Source organism: Sitophilus oryzae, unplaced genomic scaffold (assembly GCF_002938485.1).
Source record: "Sitophilus oryzae breed Bouriz unplaced genomic scaffold, Soryzae_2.0 scaffold_1625_pilon_pilon, whole genome shotgun sequence".
Taxonomy (NCBI): Eukaryota; Metazoa; Arthropoda; class Insecta; order Coleoptera; family Curculionidae; genus Sitophilus; species Sitophilus oryzae.
Genome location: NW_022146309.1, coordinates 1,855,177 through 1,878,367, shown reverse-complemented (window position 1 = coordinate 1,878,367; position 23,191 = coordinate 1,855,177). Strand labels below are relative to the sequence as shown.

Sequence of the window (23,191 nt, the reverse complement as noted above, 5' to 3'; positions counted from 1 at the left end):
GTTAGTGACTTTTGGCAGCAATGGGACGATATGTCCTATATGTCCTTTGATAAAAGTTTACTATGGAAAATGCCATATGAAATAAAAAGCCGCGAAACCGCTAAAAATGTTGAAATACTCTAAATACAAAAAATGTTCATTTTTTTAATTCTCCATTTACTAAAAAAATAATATACAGTGTGTCCCATTTAAAAAAACGAAGAAAATTTATTTTATATTTTAGAAAGTTTAATGACGTAGAACATCTCGTATGATTTAAGATTACGATATTTATAGCAAAATAAATACAGATCATCTACGTAAATACATAATATAGTTTTGATTTCAGGACAGTTCTCGTATTTTTAATATTTTTTTTTAAGAATGGCTGAAAAATATATATTTTTTATATTTACTTATATTAATATCTCTGGAACTATCGAAATATATCTACTCATATCATAGTATTATGTAAAGTGAACTGAAAGGAAGCCAAAAATGCAATAATATACAGAGGGTGTTCCATTAAAAAAAAATCATCCCGATCCACTTACACTTTTTTGAGCCACCCTGTAGAAGTTAAAATATTTTCCTGAAATACATCCTAGTACATACTTTAGGTTAGCACTTAAACAAAATTTCCAAGTTTTTTATTCTAGGAGCTACAGATGCCCGACGCGCTATTGTCGGACCCTGAATACTTGCTACTAGTTACTTTTTACAGAAATATTATCATTTTTTAGGTGGCTTTATACCAATTTTACCAGGTACAGGTGGGTTTAGCCCAATGACAAACATCTTTAGCCATCAGGATTTGGAAGGCATAAGACTAAAAGACCCCCCACCTATACAATCTAATAGGCTGAACTTAAGCACTACCTCAACTGAAAAGAGAATTGAAAAGAAAATACATAATCAAATATCTACAAATATACCTACAACCAATTCGATAATAGACTCAAATTCTACTCTCAGCAAGAAAGGATCTGATAGTCCATTAATGATATCTTCAACCAAAGAACTGAAAGCCCATCAAAATACTACTGATAATTTAAATCTAAATCCATATAACAACACTATTAACTTAGTTGTTTCAACAACAACAGAACTTTTACAAGAAATAACTACAAATCCAGCAGATGAAACAACAGTTTTAAAAGTCATTAATACAAAAATTCCAGAATTGGCCATAAACACAGAATCAAGTAATTCTTTCAAAACAGATAATGATAAGCCACCAAGAAATTCTGTGCCGCAAGCAGCTTTTTTAATACCAGGAGGTCAGCAACCTCCTAAAAAAATGGCAACAATTACAAAAGTTCATTCTCCAGTTATAGCTACAGTAAATGAGCCTCTTATAAGTCTTCAAGAAGAAACAGCCAACTACACTATCGAATATACAACTTTAAAGAATAATCTCACACATAATGACATGTCATGGTATTTTGCTACTTATAACAATACTAAACATGGGACATATAAAAATAGTGGTAACCATGTTACTAGAATGAAAAATATACCACTTATAGTGATACTTGTAACATTAAAAAACCTTAAATCTTTCTTTATAGTTAATATTTAACAATAGAAATACATTTTTTAAACTATTAAACAAAAGTAGGGATAATTGTGCAGATAGGTAGGGTCTTTTAGCATAATATTTATGACTTCTATATTTATATATAATAATCAATTTTATAAATAAAATCACTTTTATTAAGATTTAAGTTACAAAAAAGTATGTATATTAAGTTTATGAATTAATAAATGAAAAATTAAAATAAGTTACTTTTTCTTCTCTTCCTTTTTGTTGTCCTTTTCCTTTTCTTTATCTTTTTTGTCCTCTTTTTTGCCTTCTTCAGCATCTCTGTTTGTTAACTTATTATTTATTAGATTGTGTAAAGCAACTATAGACCGAACTAAAGCTGCTAAGTATACGACTAACATTTGATCGTTATTTTTTACATAAAAAGATTTATTGAATTGCATCTGATTTATATCTGGTAAGAGATTAAATATATCTTGTAACTGATAAATTACTTGATGATTAATTGGAAGTTTTTCTTCGCTAACTTGAATTAAATAGTCACGTATATCTCTTAACTGAGAATATAACCCTTTTAATCCCAAAAGTTGATTGGTAATTCGTTGTGACAAAGTACCGACTGTAGTATCCTTAATATCCCTCAATAAATGTTCAACTCCTACTTCCTCAGCTTCTTCAGCGCCAATTTCACTTGGCACATGTTCAAAAGTTTTTGAAGTAGGTGATCCATCATCATGGACTTCTTCCACAGCCTGATAAGCTTCGGTAGGTAACCCAAGGTCCTTTGGCTTAGCATCAATTATTACAAGAACAGAATTAGGGCAATATCTTCTAACAAGTTCATTGATAGCAATATCATTTTGATGGAGCTTAGGTCCTGTATGATACCACCCAACCACTCTTTCTCTAGCATTAACTTTTTTAAACATTCCATACATATTTTCTAGATAGTCATGATCTAAGAACCATACAGATTTATCTCTTTCGTCCTCATCAAAAGGAACTAAAAATATTTAATTATATTAAACAAATTCTTTTCAAAATCGTATGACCAACCTGCAAAGCTATTCGATACATCCAAAACACCTTTAGCTCTCCAACAGCCTAATAAAACACCCACAACACGTTTTTGATTACCAATTTTTCCCATCCGATTAAAATGGTCCACCACACTTAATAAAACTAAGGGGTGTACTACCACTTTACTAGTTGTTACTTCTTGGCTCGGCATTTTTTTTAAATAAAAATACCAAATCACAAATACAAAAACACCACAGATAGTGAACAAATGATGACTATTGGGAATTAGACAAGTTTGACAGCAAAAAAAAAATTGACAAATTCAAGTCAAAAAATCAAGGATGGAATTTTTTTTCCTGTTTGTACAAATACTCCAAATCATACCGATAAGTTTTTCACGTTTTAATAGGTTTTTCACTCTAGTTTTTCAAGACTTTCATAGAACGTAATAAGACCACGTAAAAACTACGATCTTCATACTTTTTATAAGTACCCAACTAGTTTTTTACATTTTAATTTATTACACGCCCATTCCTAATAAAGATAGATTGTGTTTTCTATATCTATGAATAGTGTAGTAAATTATGTAGTGTTTTATACGTAAGTAACTATATTTATACTTCGTAGATAAACGACATTAAAATACGTAATTTCCAACCCTGGCATTCAGGTTGTGCACTTTGACACCCTGATATGTCAAACGCCCTAAAGTCCCTAAATCCGTAGGTTAAAAATTTAAAACACCAATGGATGATTTTAAAAAATAGAATAATTATGAACAATATTAAGAAATCTTGTTTATTTTCAAGGAAAAATATTATACATACAAATACGCAGAGGTTTATAAAATCGCAGACTCCTGCTGAATATTGTCTTAATCAAATAAAGTAAGTTAAATTAGTAATACAGAAAATCAATTAAAATTAAAATTTTAGGCAATACGACTATGAAAATTTTATTTGTACAATTCTGTTAAAAACTGTTCCTCGTTCGGTTGCTATAGCGGTACGTAGTTTTAATGTTGAAATATCTAGGATTGTTGAACAAATGTCTCAAGAAACAATTGGTTTAATGAAGTTAACATTTTGGGAAGAAACTATAGATAAATGTTATTTAAAAAATATTAAAGATGTTCCAAAACATCCTGTTGCCATTGAATTATTTAAGGTTGGACTATTCCTGTTACTTGATGATTAATATAAATTTTAATATATTAAAATAGGTGTTTTAGGCAATAACGAAAGCTGATTTAAATAAAAGGTACTTAAAGAATTTGGTGACAGCAAGAAAAGACAATATAAATACACATAGCTTTAAAAGCTTAGTAGATATCGAAAAGTATGCAGACCAAACAGTGTCAAGTGCATTGTACTTAATTTTAGAAGGTTGTAATGTAAGAGATGTTAATGCTGATCATGCAGCATCACACTTAGGAAAATCGCAGGGAATTGTTCAACAGTTAAGGTAACTGTGGCATAAATGTAAATTATGTTCCTAGTTTAGTAAATTTCAGATGTATACCATATGCCAAAAAATTAAACTTTATACCTCTACCTGAAGAAGTGTTAATAAAAAATCAAGTTAGCCAGGAGGAAGTTTTTCGTGGTACTCCTAGTGAAAGATTATCCGAATGTGTTTATGAAGTGGCTAGTAGAGCTCATCAACATTTAATAAAATCTAAAAGTTTAATGGACAAAGTTCCAGTAAATGGTCGTCCAGCATTGTTACCAGCTATACCTATATTGAATTATTTAGAGAATTTACAAAAAGTAGATTATAATGTTTTGAATCCAAGTTTACAGCAGCGCTCTTGGAAAATATTACCGAGCATATACATAAGTAACTTAAGGAATATTTATTAACTGTATTTAAAAAATAAAGTTGTTATCAAAAAAGGTGTTTGTATTATTTGTAAAATAGTAACTGGTTAGTTTTGTCAAATTTAAGTTATGTGTCACATGTATAATAAATAGGTATACATACAGTGGTGGCCAAAAGTATGGAACCTTTTTTAATTTGTCATTTATGCTGAGAAATTAAAATATGAAATAAAACGACTTATATAATCATGACCTACAAATAATTTCCTACAAAACCTAATACAAATAAAAAATTACAGCTATCAAAAAATATGTAAAAAATGATGAATATTTTCTTGCGTCAAAAGTATGGAAACTTAAGAAGAACGTTTATTAAAATTCAAGATAATATAAAAATTACTAATATTTAGTGGAATATCCCTTTGAATTAATTACTTCTCTATCGATCAATCTCGTACAATCTTTACTGGAAATGGCCGCCCATTCGGTTTTTAGCACTTCCCATAATTCATTTTTATTTGAAATAGAATGGCTTCGAATTTTGCTATCCAAATGGTCCCATAAATTTTCTATGGGGTTAAGATCCGGAGACTGTGAGGGCCAATCCATTAGTGGAACATTATGTTCATTTAACCAATTTTGAACAAACCGAGATTTGGGCTTGGGATCATTGTCTTGCTGGAACAACCATCTGAGTGGCATTTCTTCATCAGCATGAGGCAGCATTAACAGACCAAGAGGAGACGACCTCACCAAAAACCTAAATCCCAAACACCCCGATGGCGGAACCAGATCAAAGGGATGCGTGGCTAGATAAAAGACTAGCCTTTACTGGTGTCAAAATTGGGGCAGCCCATTGTATTTACCCTTTACTTCACATATGGGAGTCTGTAGAAGTGGACTGACTATCCCTAGCGACTCGTGGGAACACTATGAGATCTAGTCCTATTAACACCACCGGAGAAGCTGGGAACACAAACAATGAAAGTTCCAAGGGACCAAACCCAAAGGGAACTTCAGGGGAGGCGGCTGACACTTGCGCGAGACAATTCTCCACAAGTGGTACACAAGCTAGTAAGGGTCGGGAGCCTACCTCTAGACCCAGCAAGCGACACAAGCTACCGTTTCGTCTATCCGGACTAGGTCGACCAGGCGGGCTAAATGATCCGCTGAGAGTAGGTCTTAGTGGACCAAAAGTACGGAGATACCTCCGGCTGCTCCACGAAGGATTTGCTCCAGAGGAAGCAAAAGCGAAATCACTACTAGAAAATGGTGAGAGTAAAGGTACCAAGAGAGGCAAGAGAGGGAGCGAGAACCTCTCATCTCTGCTCCGGCAAGGAGAGAAAAGAGCCAGGATGGAAAGCCGTCTAACACCGGAAGGCAAGCAGGACCGTATCACCAGCTTTGCCGCTGTTGCTGGACAAGTGAAAATGGCGGTGCTGCCAAAGGATTACCCAGAGGTTGCGCTGACCACCAACCAGCAAACGGCTCTAGAAGAGACGATACTGAACGAAGTGGCAGCGAGTGGATTGCAACACAACGGTCCACATGTGGTTCAGCTGCGTTTTGCGGGGATGCTGCTCATAGATTATGCATTTCAAGAATCGGCGGATTCGTTGGCGGAAACGGCACCTAAACTTGAAGGTTGTACTTTGTTGCAGTGAAGGGAGAAAACATCCCAAAAGGGGGCGACTATCATGGTCTTTCTGCCGAGGAGCAAGAGGAAAGACACCACGTACCTGCTGAGCTTTATCCAGGCTCAGAACTCCAATGCAAAGACATCCAGTTGACGAGTCATCAATTCGGAGGAGGAAGGTCATGGTCAGATCCTCACAATAGGAATTGACCTCAAATCCAAGGAGGCAATAGAGAAAGAGGGATATATCATCTATTATAGGTTCGGAATAACACCGGTATCAGGTCTAAGGAGAGACCAAGTTAAAAAAGTGGAGAAAATGGAGACCGACCCTCCAGCCTCCACCTCACAGTTACCTCAGCCGGAGACAAGCTCCTGAACTGTGGCGGGCGCGGATCAATAGATATATAGATTTTTGCCACTTAAATTACTTAACAAAACATAAAGTTTGAGATAAAAATTATTTTGTTTATGATCAAAAAGACCCTGTATTATTTCTATTCACCAATCTATTTACATTTGAAATAATGAAGAAAAATATAACCTTCAGTTTTGGCTGATCATATAATACAGGATCAGTACCATTCAGTACTGGGAGAATTTTCAGGTTAGGGGCTTGGAACACCCTTAAAAAGAAAATGCCTCTCCTCCAACTCCCAGTTGATGACATACCAAGAATTTACAACTTTAAGAAACATCTCACTGTAGTATTGAGCAATAAGAAGGATTGGGAGAAACGTTTGCTCAGCATGTAAAAAACCATACTATAAGTGGTGTATACTGATGCTTCCAAAACCAAAGCAGAGACAGAGATAGGAGATAGTAGTAGATAGACAGTCTGAACCCCAATGGGCACCTACCGCAGCATCCTTCAGACAGAAATCTACGCTATCGAAAGAACTGTGGTAGGGTATATACCCTCGGAGGAGGAACATCTGTTGTCAGAGTAGGATGGGAAATACCCTGCCCCCCCTACAACATGTATGATGGGTTATAGACCGTATCTTCCCCTAGGAGATGCAAGACCTTGTCGTTGGTGGGGAAGCTCCGGGTCAGGTGCTGGGGGGAATCCCCTCTAGCACTTGGCTTAGTCTAAGAAGCATCTCACTCATCGTCTTGTCCCTGGCTGTAGTGTCATGGCCAGGGAATTGCACCAAGACATATAACGATTCCGGGCGGGGCTACGGACAACCTCAACCTTGGGGCACCGGGGGGCACCCCCTTGTATTTTACCCCTTACTTCTACATGCGGGGCTCTGTAGAAGTGGACCGACTGTCCCTAGCGACTCATAGGAACACTATGAGATCTGGTAATAATAGTAATAAAAAACATCACCGGTGAAGCTGTGGGGAAACCCCCTAGCGACACTGGGAACAGTAACAATGAAAGTTCCAAGGGGCCAAACCCAAAGAGAACTACAGGAGAGATGGCTGACACTTGTGTGAGACCACCCTCCGCAAGTGGCATAGAAGCTACCACCTCCTCCAAGGGTCGGGAGCCTACCTCCTACCTCTAAACCCAACAGGCGACACAAGCTACCGTTTCATCTACCCGGCCTGGGTCGTAGCTCTTCGACTGTGAGGGACACGGGTCATCGTAGGAAGTCCTGGGACTGTATGATGAGTTATAACTCAAGAAAGGGGGACACAATAGATCTCTAAGGTCGCAGAGATTAACCCCCTCCCACTTATTCTAAATTCTATAGACCGTATGATGGAAGGAAGGGGGACACAATAGATCTTTAAGGTCGCACTGTCGTTACTGTCCTTTTGAGGTAATCTTTACGAGGTTCACATCCTAGTGTTGTTCGAAGCTGGCTCATGTGCACTTGAATTCCTTGCACTTGCAGCTCGCGATTGGAATTATCAGCGTTGATTTCTCGAACTACAAAAATTACATTAAGGTGCAATATTTAAATATCACCGAAGCCGACGTTGATAATTTAAATCGGGAGCTGAAAGTGATTCCAAGTGCACAACGGAACAATATTTTATTCACAAATAAAATATTGTTCCTTCTGTCATTTTTTAATGATGAAATCCCATTGCCAGTCAGGCTATAGTTGTTAATTCGTTAAAACAAAACAATTTAGTGATTTAAAACATCTATATTTGTTGAGGAAATGTCATTGATTCTTATACTCACTATATTTTTATATTAAAAGGAAAATATTGCTCAAAGTATAATTGATTATTATTCCGAGGCCTGATTCTCATAATACCGTATGATCGAAAACAAAGGCGTCCAGTTGGCTTGGAAATGAAGATCGATGAGATTTCCCATATAAAATGCCAGCGATCTTCATTTCAAAGCTATCGCAGACGTCGTTCAGGTTGTATCCACTTACAATCTAAATACAGGTCCTGCAATAGTTTAAACGTCTAGTCGCTACTGGTATAAGAGAAAGTTGCACAAATTAGTTTTAATTGATCTGCTTTCAACCTTTTTTTCGTAATATCCTGTTTACCAAATTAATTTGAATGTCTTGATTCTAAAATTGAATGTCCCATATAAAACTTCAGCTGCTGTATTGATCGGCTTTCATTGTAATTTCTGGATAGTGTTAATTACCAGTAGCGGGTAAAAGTTAGTCTACAATAGCACTTAAAAAAATTATAATAAATAATTTGGGGATTTTGTATAAACGCACACCTATACTGGGTTTATTAGTTATTAGTTCTTAACTCTGGAAAACAGTTTCACTTGTATAAGATGTTTCATTACAACATGAGTGGGCAAGAGTGATTTTTTAACGAAACACCCGTTATATTATTGTATTTTTGGGTTCCTTACTTCTTCGTGATCACTTTACATAATCCTTCCTGATTCTTTACATAACAAGATTTAAACAAAAATAAAATACAAGAAATATTTCGAAATTAATACTAGATTTTTACTACAGCTGGTCTGTACTTACTCTCTTTTAAATATTGTAATTGTAAATTGTACAGGGATTTTCAAAATTTAATGTTATAATTGTTAAAATACAGTTGTTATTGTTTTAATTGAATAATTTATTGAATTTAAGTTATAAATAATAATAAAATTATTAAAGTATTTTTTCTTGTTTTTTTTTTCAAATTAAACACACTTTGAAAACAAATTTAATATAATATCCAAGAATGAACGCCAAAATGCAATAATATACAAGGTATAGCGTTTAAAAAAATTGTCCACTCATCTGTTTATGACTCCCTGTACAAATGAACATATTTTCCTGAAAGACGTCCTAGTGCACAGTATAGTTCAACATTTAAACTAAATTCCTAAGATTTTTGTTCTATAATCATATTGAAACTATAGATGCCCCTGTATATTGGAATAGAAAAATACAATTTCGACGTCCAACAAAATCGGATTTTCACGATGCAGTAAATTAGAATTAGGTCTCAGGTACGTAATCTCTATAGCTATTAGAAAATACTTAACTTATGGACAATATGTAATAACTGGCTATTCAATGAATTCCTATTAACTAAATTTTCTAGTATAGTATTACCTCAAGCTTACTGTACATAGAATTAAGTACTAATGAAAAAAATAAAGGCAACAGAATAAAAACATATAAAAATAAATTGCTTGGCTCTAAACTGTTATGATAATTTATGCACCATACTGATAAGTAGCAGCTACTGGGTGCATATGACGAGGTGTATGTTGTAGTCTTTGAATGTGACAGGTTCGGCATAATAATCGGCCTTCAAGGGGATAGCATCGCTTATCAGGTTCATCCGTTAGTTGCATCCCACATTCTTCACACACATAACAATCAACATGGAAGTCTTTATCCATTGACACTACTCTAACAGTCTCTTCGGTACCTTCTACTGGAGTAATCCCTGTAAGCAACGTCAAATATGATGTATAATATACATACTCATTGAATAAAAATACTAAGGAAGGTGCAAATCAACAAAATTAACGCTACATATTGCTCCGGTTCAATATTGCTGGCTTAAATTCCGGTTTACCAGTTTTTATTTAAAACCTGTTAAAATATAAAGTAGGGTAGTGTTTTATGTTAAGTCAAAATATCATATTAGTTATTGAAACTGTAAAAATAATATACAGGGTGTCCCAGGCTGGGCGGGCATTAGAAGTTTCTAGAGAACTACAATATCTAGATCGGAAATTTTTTGCACATCATGGTTTCACAACGAGATCTATCGATTAAAAATATGTTCAATATGGCGGCACTTCCGGAAATACCGGAAGTTTTCTAAATTTTCAAATTTACTCATTTCTTTATTATTTAAAATACACACACTTCAATTTGTTGAAATGAAATGTCACGCATCCATCAAAGGTATGTCCCGATCACCATGACAACCGTTTACTTTGTTACTCGGCGCGGCCTATTACCTACTACTGTTTGACCAGCGGATCTGAAGCTACGGAAGGAATGCGAGAAAAAAAATCGATATTGCCACGTTTATCTATAAAATTGCAAAATTGCCAGACATGAACTATAAATTTAATATATTTTTATTATATATAATGTGTTTAGCATATATTCTGACGTATATTACTAAGGAATTTTAACGTAGTTCATATTGTTCGATATGTTTTATTTAATAACTTATTTTCTTTCATTCTGTATAATCTGCTTGTTATATGAAGTTGAAGATTTTTCAACGATATCATTGGCAAACCGGCATCGCCGCGCATGGCCGCCTATTCATCGAACATGATTGGCGAGAGCGTACGTCACAGGATTTGTTACCACGCGGTTGCCATGGCTTTTTACGCCTTTCCTATTCGCTTGCTTTAGCCACCCAACTTCACGGTCTCTTCTGAAAAGAGTAGGAATATTGAATACTATTGAAATATCCAGTGGCGGTGTCATTTTTTTGATCATTATTACTTTATTTCATTATTTTATACCGGTTATCCTAAACTTTATTCCTATATTTTTCGTATATTTGATAGTTAAGTTGTGTTTTATTGTTTTGTTATCCTCCTATTTAGTCGGAGATAAATATAATTTTAGCTACCTACAAAAAAATGTTGATTTCTCATTAATAAAAATGTACAATTTCCTTCCCGAATGTGTTCGAGGTTTGGCAAGAAACAAGTTAAAAGCCACATTAAAAATCTTTTCTAGCAAAGAAAGCCTTTTATTCGTTAGAAGAATTTTACAGATCCGATAAAGCTGTGTTTATAAGTCTGATATCTAATGTGTAATATTTGTTGTTTGTATATATTAATTCTATCGTTTTTTATTTCTTCTATGTATTTGCTTATTTTACTTAGTTAAGATCTTAGTTTAATTGTAGTATTATCTTAACTGTAATTATATTATTTTGGTGTGAAATATTCTTATTTGACAATGTTTCCATGCCTGTTTGGGCTATTTTATGTGTTTTTATTGTAAACATTGGAAATAAATAAAGAAATATCTATCTATCTATCTATCTATCTATCTATCTTATTATAATGTTTTTCGTTCGTAGTTTTTAATTATTAATATCAAGTTTGATCGTATATTTGTGTTTTAAAACGAATAAATTTGTTAAGGGTAAGACGCTACATAGTCAGACAAGAGAAATAATAGCTAATTTATATAGGTAAGTTAATAATAACGTGGATGAAATCTCATTTGGTTTATTTCCTTGTGTTCATAATAGGGTTTGCGATGAAGAAGCTACAGAGAGTTCGCTTAAGTTGCCGCTTAGACGTAAACTTGAGCGGATATTTCTTTATATCGGAGTTAGCGTATCGGCTATAAAAAAATTCACACGGAAGATAAAAAAAGGCTGAAAACTAACCCCGATAAAATGATATCCAGCTCTGGAAAGAAACGACCACGTGAGACTGCTGTCGAAAAGCTCGACGACTTTTTCGAAGTGGTCAGGAATTTGATAATGGTTAATGATGGAGCGGCCCATTATATTGCAGAGAGAGATATAAATATATACGCGAAATTCGAAAATATAGCCAAGTATTATCTATTTGGATCAAACATATGGGTAGACAATGACCTAACCTTTAAAAACTGCTGGCGGAGCGATACCATATCTGGTGTAATAGGCAATATTGGATCTACTGGTGAGTAAAATTATGTTTTGTTTGCGCTTCCAAAGTTAACTATTTTCAAGATTTTTTTTTGCTGGAAATAGTTATATCTAAAATTACGTATTATAGAAAAAAATATAGTTAGTATAGATATATAAATAAATATACCTCAAGACTCAGTCTTGATCATCTGCTGATAGGCAGACATAGTTAGCAAAACGTGCGTCCAGTGTAAAATTAAAAGTGTTTTGGTGTATTGTACTGTTTTATTTTGCTGTGTAACACCAAAGGTTCCAACCCCAGCTGTAATTATTTCTTCTATTATATTAACAACACAATAATAAAATGATTCAAAATATTTAAGGGAGTTTTTAATAAAAGCTTTTTAGTGTTTATCTGCTAACTCAACAGTAACGATTCAAACAGCATAAAGTTTTTTGAAAAAAATTATTAATCTGAGTATTATATTTATGATACACATTATTTTCATATAACACCGTACGCCCATGCCTATTTTATGAATGAAATTGGGCGTGTTTTGTTTACAACTGCGTTCCCCTGCCGATACCCCGTAGCTACAGATCCGTTGGTCACACAATAAGTGGATATTTTAAGAAAAATTTGAAATGTTGAGATTAATAGTGAAAATAAATATAGAGTGTTATATATTTTCAAGAATCCCATGCCAAGCTGAATAAGAAAATTTAAAAATATACAGGGGGTTCTATTTAAAAAAACATAAGTATAGTTAATATCCCAAAAAAATATTTTTTTCGAAAAAAGTCTGACTACGCCACTGCATTTTACACAGAAAAGTGCCTTTAGAATGTATAATTCATTTTTCCATTGCTGCTGAAATAAACAAACTATCGAACATCTTCAAAAAGTACAAAATTTGAGAATCCCCCTGTAGCTTCGAAACCGATCAAGATAGCCACGATCTGTTTGCGCCAATTTAATTTTTTCAAAAAAAGAACCCGAGACTGCAGTATCAAAATTTGAATATTTCTCACGGTTTCCTAGATACCTTATAGAAACAACCAAAATGGTCCATCCTGTACATGGTTTAATTTATATTAAGTTCCTATTTATGCAAAAAAGAATAAAGCAAAACCATTTAAAGTCCAAATAAAAGTATATTACTGATATCATAAGAAAACATTTAACAGGAAATTGTAAAACAGGAATGTATGTTGCAATTTGGAACCAATTTACTATCTTTATTTTAAGTTTAAATTGGCTACCCTATAATAGCAAAATTGTCAAAATCAATTTTCGTCACTGTTGACCCGTGGACATAACTAGTGATGGGAAAAACCGATTAATTTCAATAATCGAGTACTCGAGTTTCAAGCGATTGCAATAATCGAGTGATCGCTCGAGCGAAATATCACTCGTATTTAAAAATACGGTTTTACGGTTTTTTTTAAACCAAGCGCGATCGCGATCGCTTAATTTAGTTTATTTCAAAGCATTGTCGAGGTAGGTCGTAAAATTTTGTCCCTCAGATACGCAACAGATAGACACCGGGCGCGTCTCATAAGTGGCTCACCCCTATAACTTTTTTATTTTTTCAGTTAAAAAAACAAGATTTGCTATGTTAGTATATGACATAAATTAGGATTGATTTACGTGTTCAAATGTTTTCGATCACTTCCGGTTTCCGGCACCCTCGATATTTTTTTACGTTATTCGATAGAAAATATCACTCTGAATAGAATGACATATCATATGTCAACTTTTGACATTTTAGCTTAAAAAAATGGTTTATTTCAAATTATAACTTGCGGTTCGTAACGAAAATTTGACTCGAAATGCCAAGTGTGTGGTATCAAATTATTCGTAAAAAAATGCGATGCAAACATTATTGCATCCTCATTGACACTATAAACGGAGATCGACAGGCAGTTAGCGCAGCCAGGGGAGGCAATACAAAGTATTAGCCCACGGCCACACAGAAAGCGTTTGTACCGTTTTGCGTTTTTTGCGTCTCAAATGTTTTTTGCGATGTTACCGTTTGAAGCGTTTTTTGTCATTTGTGTCCATTAAAAACACGCAAAAGACGCGGAAGGTCTGCAGTTTCTATCAAGATGTCGATTAGTAACGTCGCAAAGAGACTGTTATTATCTTAAAATATTAGTCTTAAATTTGACGACAGTATGGGTGATTCTCCTTACAGTATTGGCCAAAAGTGGATGAACCAATACCAATAATTGCGAAGAAAATCAGATTTGAGGTGTTAAATATCAAAATTATTTTATGTACCTTTGTATGTTAAAAGTTTAATACATTCTCACCAAAATACTACAAACAAATATAAATTCTTCTGTTAGTCTTATCATTTATAGATAAGAATTGGCAAATATTGCTTTTTTGTCTTGGACAAAAGTAGATGAACCAAATATTTTTAAAAATCGTTAGTTTCATTTGTTCTGCTTTTACGAACAATTGCGATTTAAAAACATTTGAGCTCTTGTCATATATCATGCCACGTGGAATTAACTTGCCTGCAGATCTTAAGTTGCGAGTAGTGAATGCTTTTAAGGATGGTTTGAAGCAATCGGAAATCGCTAAGCAATTACGCCTTGGAAAATCAGCGGTACATTATAATTTAAAGAGATATAATGAGAGAGATGATGTCTCTATAAAAAGAAAACCAGGACGACCTAAAAAGTTGGTCCCAATATGATAAAAGCCATAAAACGAATTTCTTCACAAGATCCATTTTTGCCGTCAACGAAGATAAAAGCAAAACTTGAAGAAATGGGCTATCCACCAGTGAGTACCAGGACGATCCGACGTAAATTAGTTGACCAGAAGTTGTTTTCCCGAAGACCCGCCAAGAAACCACTGCTATCAAAAAAACTTTGAAGGCCCGATTAGCATTTGCCAAGGAATATCAAAACTGGACTGTGGCACAATGGAAAAAAGTTTGTTTTACTGATGAATCAAAGTTTAATTTGGTGTCATCAGATGGAATTCAACATGTAAGAAGACCTCCCAACACACGATTGCTACCAAAGTACACCCGACACGCACTGTAAAAAACATGGTGGGGCTCAATCATGGTATGGGGGTGTTTTCTGGGTATGGGATGGGGCCTCTCCATAAAATTGAGGGCATAATGGATCGGTTTGGCTACAAAGACATTTTTTACAAAACCTTTTAGTGCCTTATTTGGAGAAAAAATGCCAGTTGTACACTACTTCCAACATGATAACGACCCGAAACATGCCTCACAATTGGTTAAAAGGTTTTTGGAAGATGAAATGGTGACTGTTCTCAAATGGCCATCGCAATCCCCAGACCTGAATCCAATAGAAAATTTATGGGAAATTTTGGATCAACACATTAGGACCAAATTCTACAAAAATAAGCAAGAATTATTTGCAACTTTGGAAGAGTCTTGGAAAAATATCGATTTTTCTATAATTGAAAATCTTCTGGGATCCATGCCTAAGCGATGTCTGAAAGTAATTAAGAATAAGGGTTATTACACTAAGTACTAGTAAATTAGAAGTTAATTTTTCAGTTTTTGTTAACATAAGATTTTTTTTTATTAAATATATATTTTGTTCATCTACTTTTGTCCAATAGTTTTTTCAATTTAAATTTTCTGCTACCTTATTAAAGCACATTTTAAAAGACACTAGACTTCAAGTAAATATAGCTCAAATTTTAATTTTAAACATATTAGGAAAAACCCATTATATTAACAAAGTTCATCCACTTATGGCCAATACTGTAGGTACATGAAATAAATGAAGAAAGAGAAACAAACGGCGAATATCAAACGCTTTTTAACAAATTATGTCAGCACTCTCGCAAGTTTTATGAATACTGCAGAATGACTGTGGAAACGTTTGATTTAATACTGAATAAAATTAAAGACAGAATACAGAAAAATAAGTTAAACTATAGAGAAGTCATTTTGCCAGAAGAAAGGCTAGTCGTGACGCTGAGGTAAGGACATAAACTATTTTTTTAGTCGCAAGACTACTCGCTACCGGTAAACAAAAATTTAAGCATAAAAATCTATTTTTTGTATCTAGAAAACTATTTTTTACACGTATAAAACTATTTTTTGTTACCCGTAAAAAACTATTTGTTACGCGTAAAGAACTATTTGTTACGCGTAAAAAAACCATTTTACGCATAAAAAACAATTTTTTACGCGTAAAAAAATATTCCTTTAATTTATTACTGTTTCAACATTTCAAACTACACTTTTCTAAACATCTCCTTCAAATTTTTGAATTTAATAGAATCTTCTTAAACAGTATATGTTCTCTATAAAAGTATTTTTAGATACCTAATACTCTAAAATGAAAAAAAAATGGATACTATTTAATTTGTTGTTATTATATTATTAAATATTACGTCCGCCTATGACGGGGTCTCATAGAAAACGCTAAAGACGCTAAAGTAAACGCCACGAATGTTTGGGAGTGATTCATCGGTCGCTACCATGTGAAATAATCTGTTCAAGGCTTTGAATAAGAAGACTAAGGAAGGAGTATAATGCTATCCATATATTCATGCATGGTGGGCGGAAAAGCCACCATAAAAGCTCTCTAGGGTGGGGATCCTTGACAGTTCTGTTTGACGATTCATTTGACACATTTGAATTTGATTTGAAATTTTGTGGATTTGTCAGTCTTTACGGAGCTTATTTTATGTTATTTATTATTTATTCTACTACTGATAGTTGTATAAAGGTAGTAAATCTAGATGGAAATTGTGGCAGAACTTAAATTAACAGCGACACTATCGCGATTTATCGATAAAGTCTCTAAAATAGTTGGTTGTGTAGCGTGCGGTAGATTTCGGTAAAAAAATGAGTGAAATAATGGAACAACTTTTCGCTAGTAAGTGACTATATAATATACATACGTGTAGTAAACCGATCATTTATGAAATTCACTTAAATTAACTAAATTATATATATTTTTCTTGCATTTTAGCTTTTATTTATTACTTGTCAAAGATTAGATGTCAAAGAATTTAGATACGTTAATTTGACTTACCTGCTTCAGTAGCGTATCGGATGTTTTTGTTAATAAATACTTATTATAACTTATCTATTTTTATTAGAATTATATATTTTTATAACAATTTTAATAACTACCAACATTTATTCACAACGTAAAATAAAACAACAAATTATTGAGTCTACCCCACGTCTACCCTACATCATAGTTTAACATTTTTTATATAAAATTAGAACGACACTGATAAACCGGAATTTAAGTCGGCCATATTTGAGGCCCATCGCGGTGTACCTAAGATTTTTGATATGCTCCTTCCTTAGTCTTCTTATTCAAAGGTTCAAGGTTACATAAAACTTAATTCCAGTGCCGTGGTCTTTCAAGTCATATAATAATCAATATACAGGGTGTCTCAGATTTTAATCGAGAAAATTTAATAGATGATAGAACTTGCAAAAATAAAACAAACAGTTCATATCAACTTGTAAGATTTAAAGCTTCCTTTTCGAGATACAGGGTACCATTAGAATACTAATTATAATATTAATTACCAATTAGAATTTAATTTTTTTCGCAAGAAGTAAGCAAGATGGACAAAAAAGTCAGGAGACAAAAAAATAATATTTTTAATTGCTAAATCCAAAAATAATATTAAACTTCTAAAAAAGCAGTGGCGTGCCTATTTTTTCCTTTAAAATAATTTGACAGTGATGCCCCACTGCCGCCCCTGGCCATTAAACTTAAATCTAATTACATCAAATTAAGTCCCATAGTAAGTAATATAAACGGGTCAAGTTATATCAAAATCGATTAAATAGTTTTTCAAATATCTTAATTTTTTTTTCTTTTTTAAGTAACTTTAACACCCTGTATCTCGAAAAGGAAGCTTTAAATCTTACAAGTTGATATGAACTTTTTGATTTATTTTTGCAAGTTCTATCGTCTATTAAAATTTCCCGATTAAAATCTGAGACACCCTGTATAATCTGTTGTAATTTGTTGTTTTAACTGTCAAAGTCTTGTCAAAACATATATTTGGTTATAAAAATAAAATGGAATGCCCCATTGGTCGCACTGCAAGCACACCAATGGACTGACGCACAAAAACGAATCAATCAAAGAAACGCGATATAGTATCGTCTTTGTCACTCACGCTAACATTTTAGAATAAGTAGGAGGAGCGCAGGCAGATGATTAGACCGGCAGATGGTTAGACCTCTAAAAACCTACGTCTGCGGTAAAAATTAACCTTTTTAATGTAAAAATGATAGCGCGCGTGTCGATTCTAACTTCATCAAGCGATGAATCACTCCCAAACATTCGTGGCGTTTACTCTACAGAGATTGATTTGTTTTAATTTGCGTTTTTTGCGAGACACGTCGAACCCTAAACGCTTTTGTTGGGGCCACTCCTATATAATCCTGTTATTTTGTTTTAGACGCAAACGGCGCTTCACGCTAAAAAAGCAAAAAACGCTTTCTGTGTGGCCGTGGGCTTAGGTTGTTTTACAATTTTTTTCTGTTTGTATACTCGGTTATTATACCGGGTGCGTGTCCAAAGTGGCTCACCCCCTATAACTTTTTTATTTTTTCAGATAAAACAACGAGATTTAGTATGTTAGTATATGACATAAATTAGATACTGATTGACATATTCAATTGTTTTCGGTCACTTCCGGTGTCACTGGAAATGACTAGAACTTTTGATTTTTAAATGGCACCCTCGGTATTTTTTTTACTTTATTCGATAGAAAATGACACTCTGAATAGAATGACATATCATATGTCAACTTTTGATATTTTCGTATATGGTTTATTTGAAATTGTAACATGCGGTTCATAACGATAATTTGACTTGAAATACCAAGTGTGTGGTATCAATTATTCGTAAAAAAATGTTTTTTCCGAATATGCTAATGAGACACGCTCGCTCCATTTGAAAAAATTGAGATATGATTAAAATTTATAAAATATGATTAAGATATGATTTCGGCATTTTTTAATCGGCCAAGACAATACACTAACACATTAGACGATAAAATCTATTTTTCCAAGGCCCCTTGATTAAAAATTAGTGTTTTTAATACAGCCATGGCGCTCTAAATTGAAATTTAAAATACAAAGTCAAAAGTTGACATATGATATGTCATTCGATTCAGAGTGTCATTTTCTATCGAATAAAGTAGAAATATACCGAGTGTGCCATTTAAAAATCAAAAGTTGTAGTCATTTCCGGTGAAACAGGAATTGACCAAAAGCAATTGAATACGTCAATCAATCCTAAAAAAGTTATAGGGGTATGCCACTTTTAAGACGCACCCGGTAGATATACATATTTTCTGAAATAGTAGATTAGATTGTCTATATTTTCTGAAATAATAGTAGATTTATAAAGTATATTTCAGATAAAACTGCGTTTATTGATTAACCGATTAATCGAAAAACCGGTATTTGATTTCACATATCGGTTACAAAACCGATATAATAATAATACACACTAGATATAATAAATTTACAAACCTTTTCCACATGAGGAGCATTTCGGAGCAAACATTCTATGATAGTCATTAACACAATAAATTTTATTATCAACGTCAACTGTAAAAGGTACACCATCTAGGCATTCATTACATATACAACATCGAAAACATCCAGGATGATATGATTTACCCATGGCTTGTAAAATCTAAAAGTATAACATTATTAGTTAAAGAAGGTATTTCTTTAATTCATTTAATTACCATTTCCATAATTAAATGACCACAAATTGCACATTTTTCTGCGGTTTGTTGAAATCCTGAATACTGAAAAATTAAATATCTAATTAAACACTTTATTTAATGAGGCTTAACTTTTCAGTTATAAAATATTTATTAATATTATCTGTAACGTTTCCTTAATTTTTGATGAAAAAATAATTAAATTTTATTCTATTAATACACTATTTAGTATTCAGCTGTAATACGTACAGACCGATCAACAATGATTAAAATAGTTACAGGCCAGTAAGCGAGGGTTTTAGCACAGAATATCTAGCTACGCAACAGAAGCCTCGTTACATGTAAAAAATCGTAGGTCTCAAAAGGAGACAGGCTTTTAAAGCTTTTAAAGCCTGTCTCCAAATCAGATATTTTAATGCGGTAGTTTCACTACTACATAACAGAGGGCGATAAATTTAAAAGAAAACAGTTTTCTACAAAGGAAATTTAAAAGAATTTTATGCAGTGTTGCCATTGTGTAATTTATATTGTAATACTTCCTGATAAAGCCTACGTTCAAATTTGCTACATCATTTAAACTTATTAAAATAGATTAGAGCTCTTTTTTCAAACGTTTAAGTATTTAACTTGCCATGTTAGTGGAGTTAAATCTTACGAGCTGAATTAAAATCACTTCCTGACCTTTGATTCTAACTGAATCCTAAATTTTGATTGTAATTCGGCGACAATATAATAAGTATTGTTCTACTATTTGACACCACTTCCTGACGTTCGATTGTGTTCATACCGTATGATCAGCAAAAAACGGCGTTAGCGATGGCTATGAAATGAAAATCGCTGCCATTTTATGTGTAAATTTATATGGGAAATGTCATCGATCGTCTTCTCCCAACTAACTGGACGCCGTTTTTTTTGGTATCATACGGTATTTGATATATACTTGCGTATTTTTCATGACATTGCAATATTATGGTACCATGAAGCATATCAAGTGATACCGTAATAATATAGTACCATATTACGATACATGACGTTCGATTGGGCTTAAACTTGGTATATTACGTATCTTCATTGACATTGTAATGTTATGGTACCATGAAGCATATCAAGAGGTACCATAATAGTACCATATACGATACCATTTCCTGGCGTGCGATTGGACTTATACTTGGTATAGTAAGTATCTTCTTATATATATATTATATCTATAGTATCATATTACGGTACCACTTCCTGACGTTCGATTGGGCTCATATTTGACTATACTTGCGTATTTTTGATGAAATTACAATATTATGGTACCATGAAGCATATCAATGGGTACCATAATGTAGTACCATATTACGATACCATTTTCTGGCTTTCGATTGAGCTTAAACTTTATATACTACGTATTTTCGGTAACATCGTAATATGATGACACCATGGAGCATATAAATTGGTACCTTCTATAGTACCATATTATGATACCACTTCCTGACGCTTATTTATTGGGCTCATATTTGATATAAAAGATACATATTTTTGATGACATTGCAATATTATGGTACCATGAAGCATATCAAGAGGTACCATAATAGTACCATATACGATACCATTTCCTGGCGTTCGATTGGGGGCTTAACTTGGTATAGTAAGTATCTTCGGTGACATTGTAATATGTTGGTACTATGATGCATCTACTATGATGCATATATAAAGTGGTACCTTAATATAGTACCATATTACGCTACCACTTCCTGACGTTCGATTGGGCTCATATTTGATTATACTTGCGTATTTTTGATGACATTGCAATATTATGGTACCATGAAGCATATCAAGGGGTACCATAATGTGGTACCATATTATGATACCATTTCCTGGCGTTCGATTGGACCCAAATTTGATATACTTGTGTTTCTTTATAAAGATTTGTTTAATTAATAGTTTTAATTTATTTTACGAATTTTAATTTATTGTAGGATGTCGTGACAGCAACTAGTATGCCGAACTAATATATTAATAATTGTACCTGTGTCACTTTTTAAAATCTACCTAGGTCTATATAAATAACATGGCAAACAGAAAAAAATTGTTATTATAGTATTTTTTTAGTCAATTAACATTTTTTGTACTGCATTTTAATAAATCATTTCCATTATTATTAAACGTATATTTCATTACTAACGTTTCAGCATTAATAAATATCACTATCAATCGCCCTGTATATTATTAATTTTAAAGGTAATTTAAAGTTATTTTCTTAGTTAACATAAAAAAGTAGTGTATATTAAAAATGTATTTTGAGAGCATATGTTTTCTAATTTATTTTTTTATTTTTATTAGGTAATTTATTCTAATTTTAAAAGCCAAACGAATAATTAATATAAGTGTATCTGACAAGAAACGAAGAATAGAAAGAAATTATTTACACCAGAAAAAGAATGGGATGCCAATTAAAGTCTGTTTGAATCTGGCAACTGTGCATATTTTGCCGAGCTTCAAGGCCGTCCACGTGCCGTCGATCTACGTCGATCCAAAACCGAAAGTTGAAAATTTCCAATTATATTCTGATTATGATATTGTCGCGCCATCTAGTATTTTATTTGTGCAATTTTAGCTCTTTCATTTCGAGTATTTTTCTGTTGCGTAGCTAGGATATTCTGTGGTTTTAGGGTCCGAATTCTGAACACCTGCACCGAGTGACGTAAATTGTAACAGTCAATAGAGATATATGTAAGAAAAAAAAGTTAGATAGTAGCGATGTGTGCTTTCACCCTGGGGATGAGTACCACCCCTTCTCGGGGGTGAAAAAGAAGTCACCCATTTTAATTACAAAAATCAATAAAGGGATGAATTCTAAGCAAAAAATGTTCTATAACATTTTTTCAGAAAATTAATATTTTCCTAGTTATTTAAGATTGAAAATGTTGATTTTTCATCTAAAAACTGCATATTTTTTGCCAATTTTTATAAGTAACTCGAAAACCTTGCGTTTTATCGCAAAACTCATATAAAGCAAAAATGAAGTATTCGGAATAACTAAACGTTCCATTTTTTGATGATTACCATAGGTGTAATAATAGCCGAGTTATCATTATGTAAACTTGATTTTTTATTTTTCGAAAACTAAATTGCAACATTTTACCGTAAAATAATGGCGAAAGAGCACATTTTTCGAAGAAAATGAATATGACCGTTTTTAAAGTGTTTAAAAAGACCTTTTAAATGCTTTCTTAAAAAAGTTCGTAGCTTAAAAACTCGCGGAGTTATGATAAAAATAATGTGGTCACCTCATTATTTCGGAAAAAAATTAACCACAAAATCAATGACTAAAATCATAAAAACAAAAACTAAGCGTAATACACGTACATTTGGCTATATTTAGATACTGGAAATTGACTCCAAGTTCGAGCGATTTAGAATGCCCAAATTTGGAAAAAAGTTGAAAATAATGAAATAAAAATTTTTTTTGTTTTTTAAAA

At 33.1% G+C, this 23,191-nt stretch overlaps 4 protein-coding genes across 10 annotated transcripts in view; 2 read left to right on the top strand and 2 right to left on the bottom strand.

Annotated features, from left to right (window-relative positions):
- Positions 1 to 1,590, top strand: part of LOC115880507 (protein artichoke) — a 140,955-nt gene extending 139,365 nt beyond the window's left edge. For all 5 annotated transcript variants that reach the window (XM_030897724.1, XM_030897723.1, XM_030897725.1 and 2 more), the window contains one exon: positions 723 to 1,590. In XM_030897724.1, coding sequence (XP_030753584.1) covers positions 723 to 1,561 — 839 coding nt within the window. In that variant the 3' untranslated portion in view covers positions 1,562 to 1,590. The remainder of the gene's footprint in view (positions 1 to 722) is intronic.
- Positions 1,591 to 1,672: 82 nt separating this feature from the next.
- LOC115880509 (26S proteasome non-ATPase regulatory subunit 7) lies at positions 1,673 to 2,841 on the bottom strand. The gene is made up of 2 exons (XM_030897728.1): positions 2,582 to 2,841; positions 1,673 to 2,528 (listed from the first exon to the last, which is right to left on the bottom strand). The coding sequence occupies exons 1-2, from the start codon at positions 2,754 to 2,756 to the stop codon at positions 1,765 to 1,767; spliced, it is 939 nt and encodes a 312-aa protein (XP_030753588.1). The 5' UTR covers positions 2,757 to 2,841; the 3' UTR covers positions 1,673 to 1,764.
- A 389-nt stretch (positions 2,842 to 3,230) lies between these two features.
- On the top strand, positions 3,231 to 4,509 carry LOC115880501 (NADH dehydrogenase (ubiquinone) complex I, assembly factor 6). 2 transcript variants are annotated; one of them, XM_030897716.1, is made up of 4 exons: positions 3,231 to 3,432; positions 3,481 to 3,712; positions 3,777 to 4,009; positions 4,059 to 4,509. In XM_030897716.1, the coding sequence occupies exons 1-4, from the start codon at positions 3,296 to 3,298 to the stop codon at positions 4,405 to 4,407; spliced, it is 951 nt and encodes a 316-aa protein (XP_030753576.1). In that variant the 5' UTR covers positions 3,231 to 3,295; the 3' UTR covers positions 4,408 to 4,509. The 2 variants fall into 2 exon arrangements, 1 of the variants encoding a protein (XP_030753576.1); XR_004049889.1 differs by lacking the exon at positions 4,059 to 4,509 and having other exon boundaries at positions 3,233 to 3,432; positions 3,768 to 3,963.
- Positions 4,510 to 8,097: 3,588 nt separating this feature from the next.
- Positions 8,098 to 23,191, bottom strand: part of LOC115880487 (LIM domain-containing protein jub) — a 43,753-nt gene continuing 28,659 nt past the window's right edge. For both annotated transcript variants that reach the window (XM_030897693.1, XM_030897694.1), the window contains exons 4-6: positions 19,746 to 19,808; positions 19,525 to 19,690; positions 8,098 to 9,841 (exon numbers count right to left, since the gene is read on the bottom strand). In XM_030897693.1, the coding sequence (XP_030753553.1) occupies positions 9,606 to 9,841; positions 19,525 to 19,690; positions 19,746 to 19,808 (465 nt within the window). In that variant the 3' untranslated portion in view covers positions 8,098 to 9,605. The remainder of the gene's footprint in view (positions 9,842 to 19,524; positions 19,691 to 19,745; positions 19,809 to 23,191) is intronic.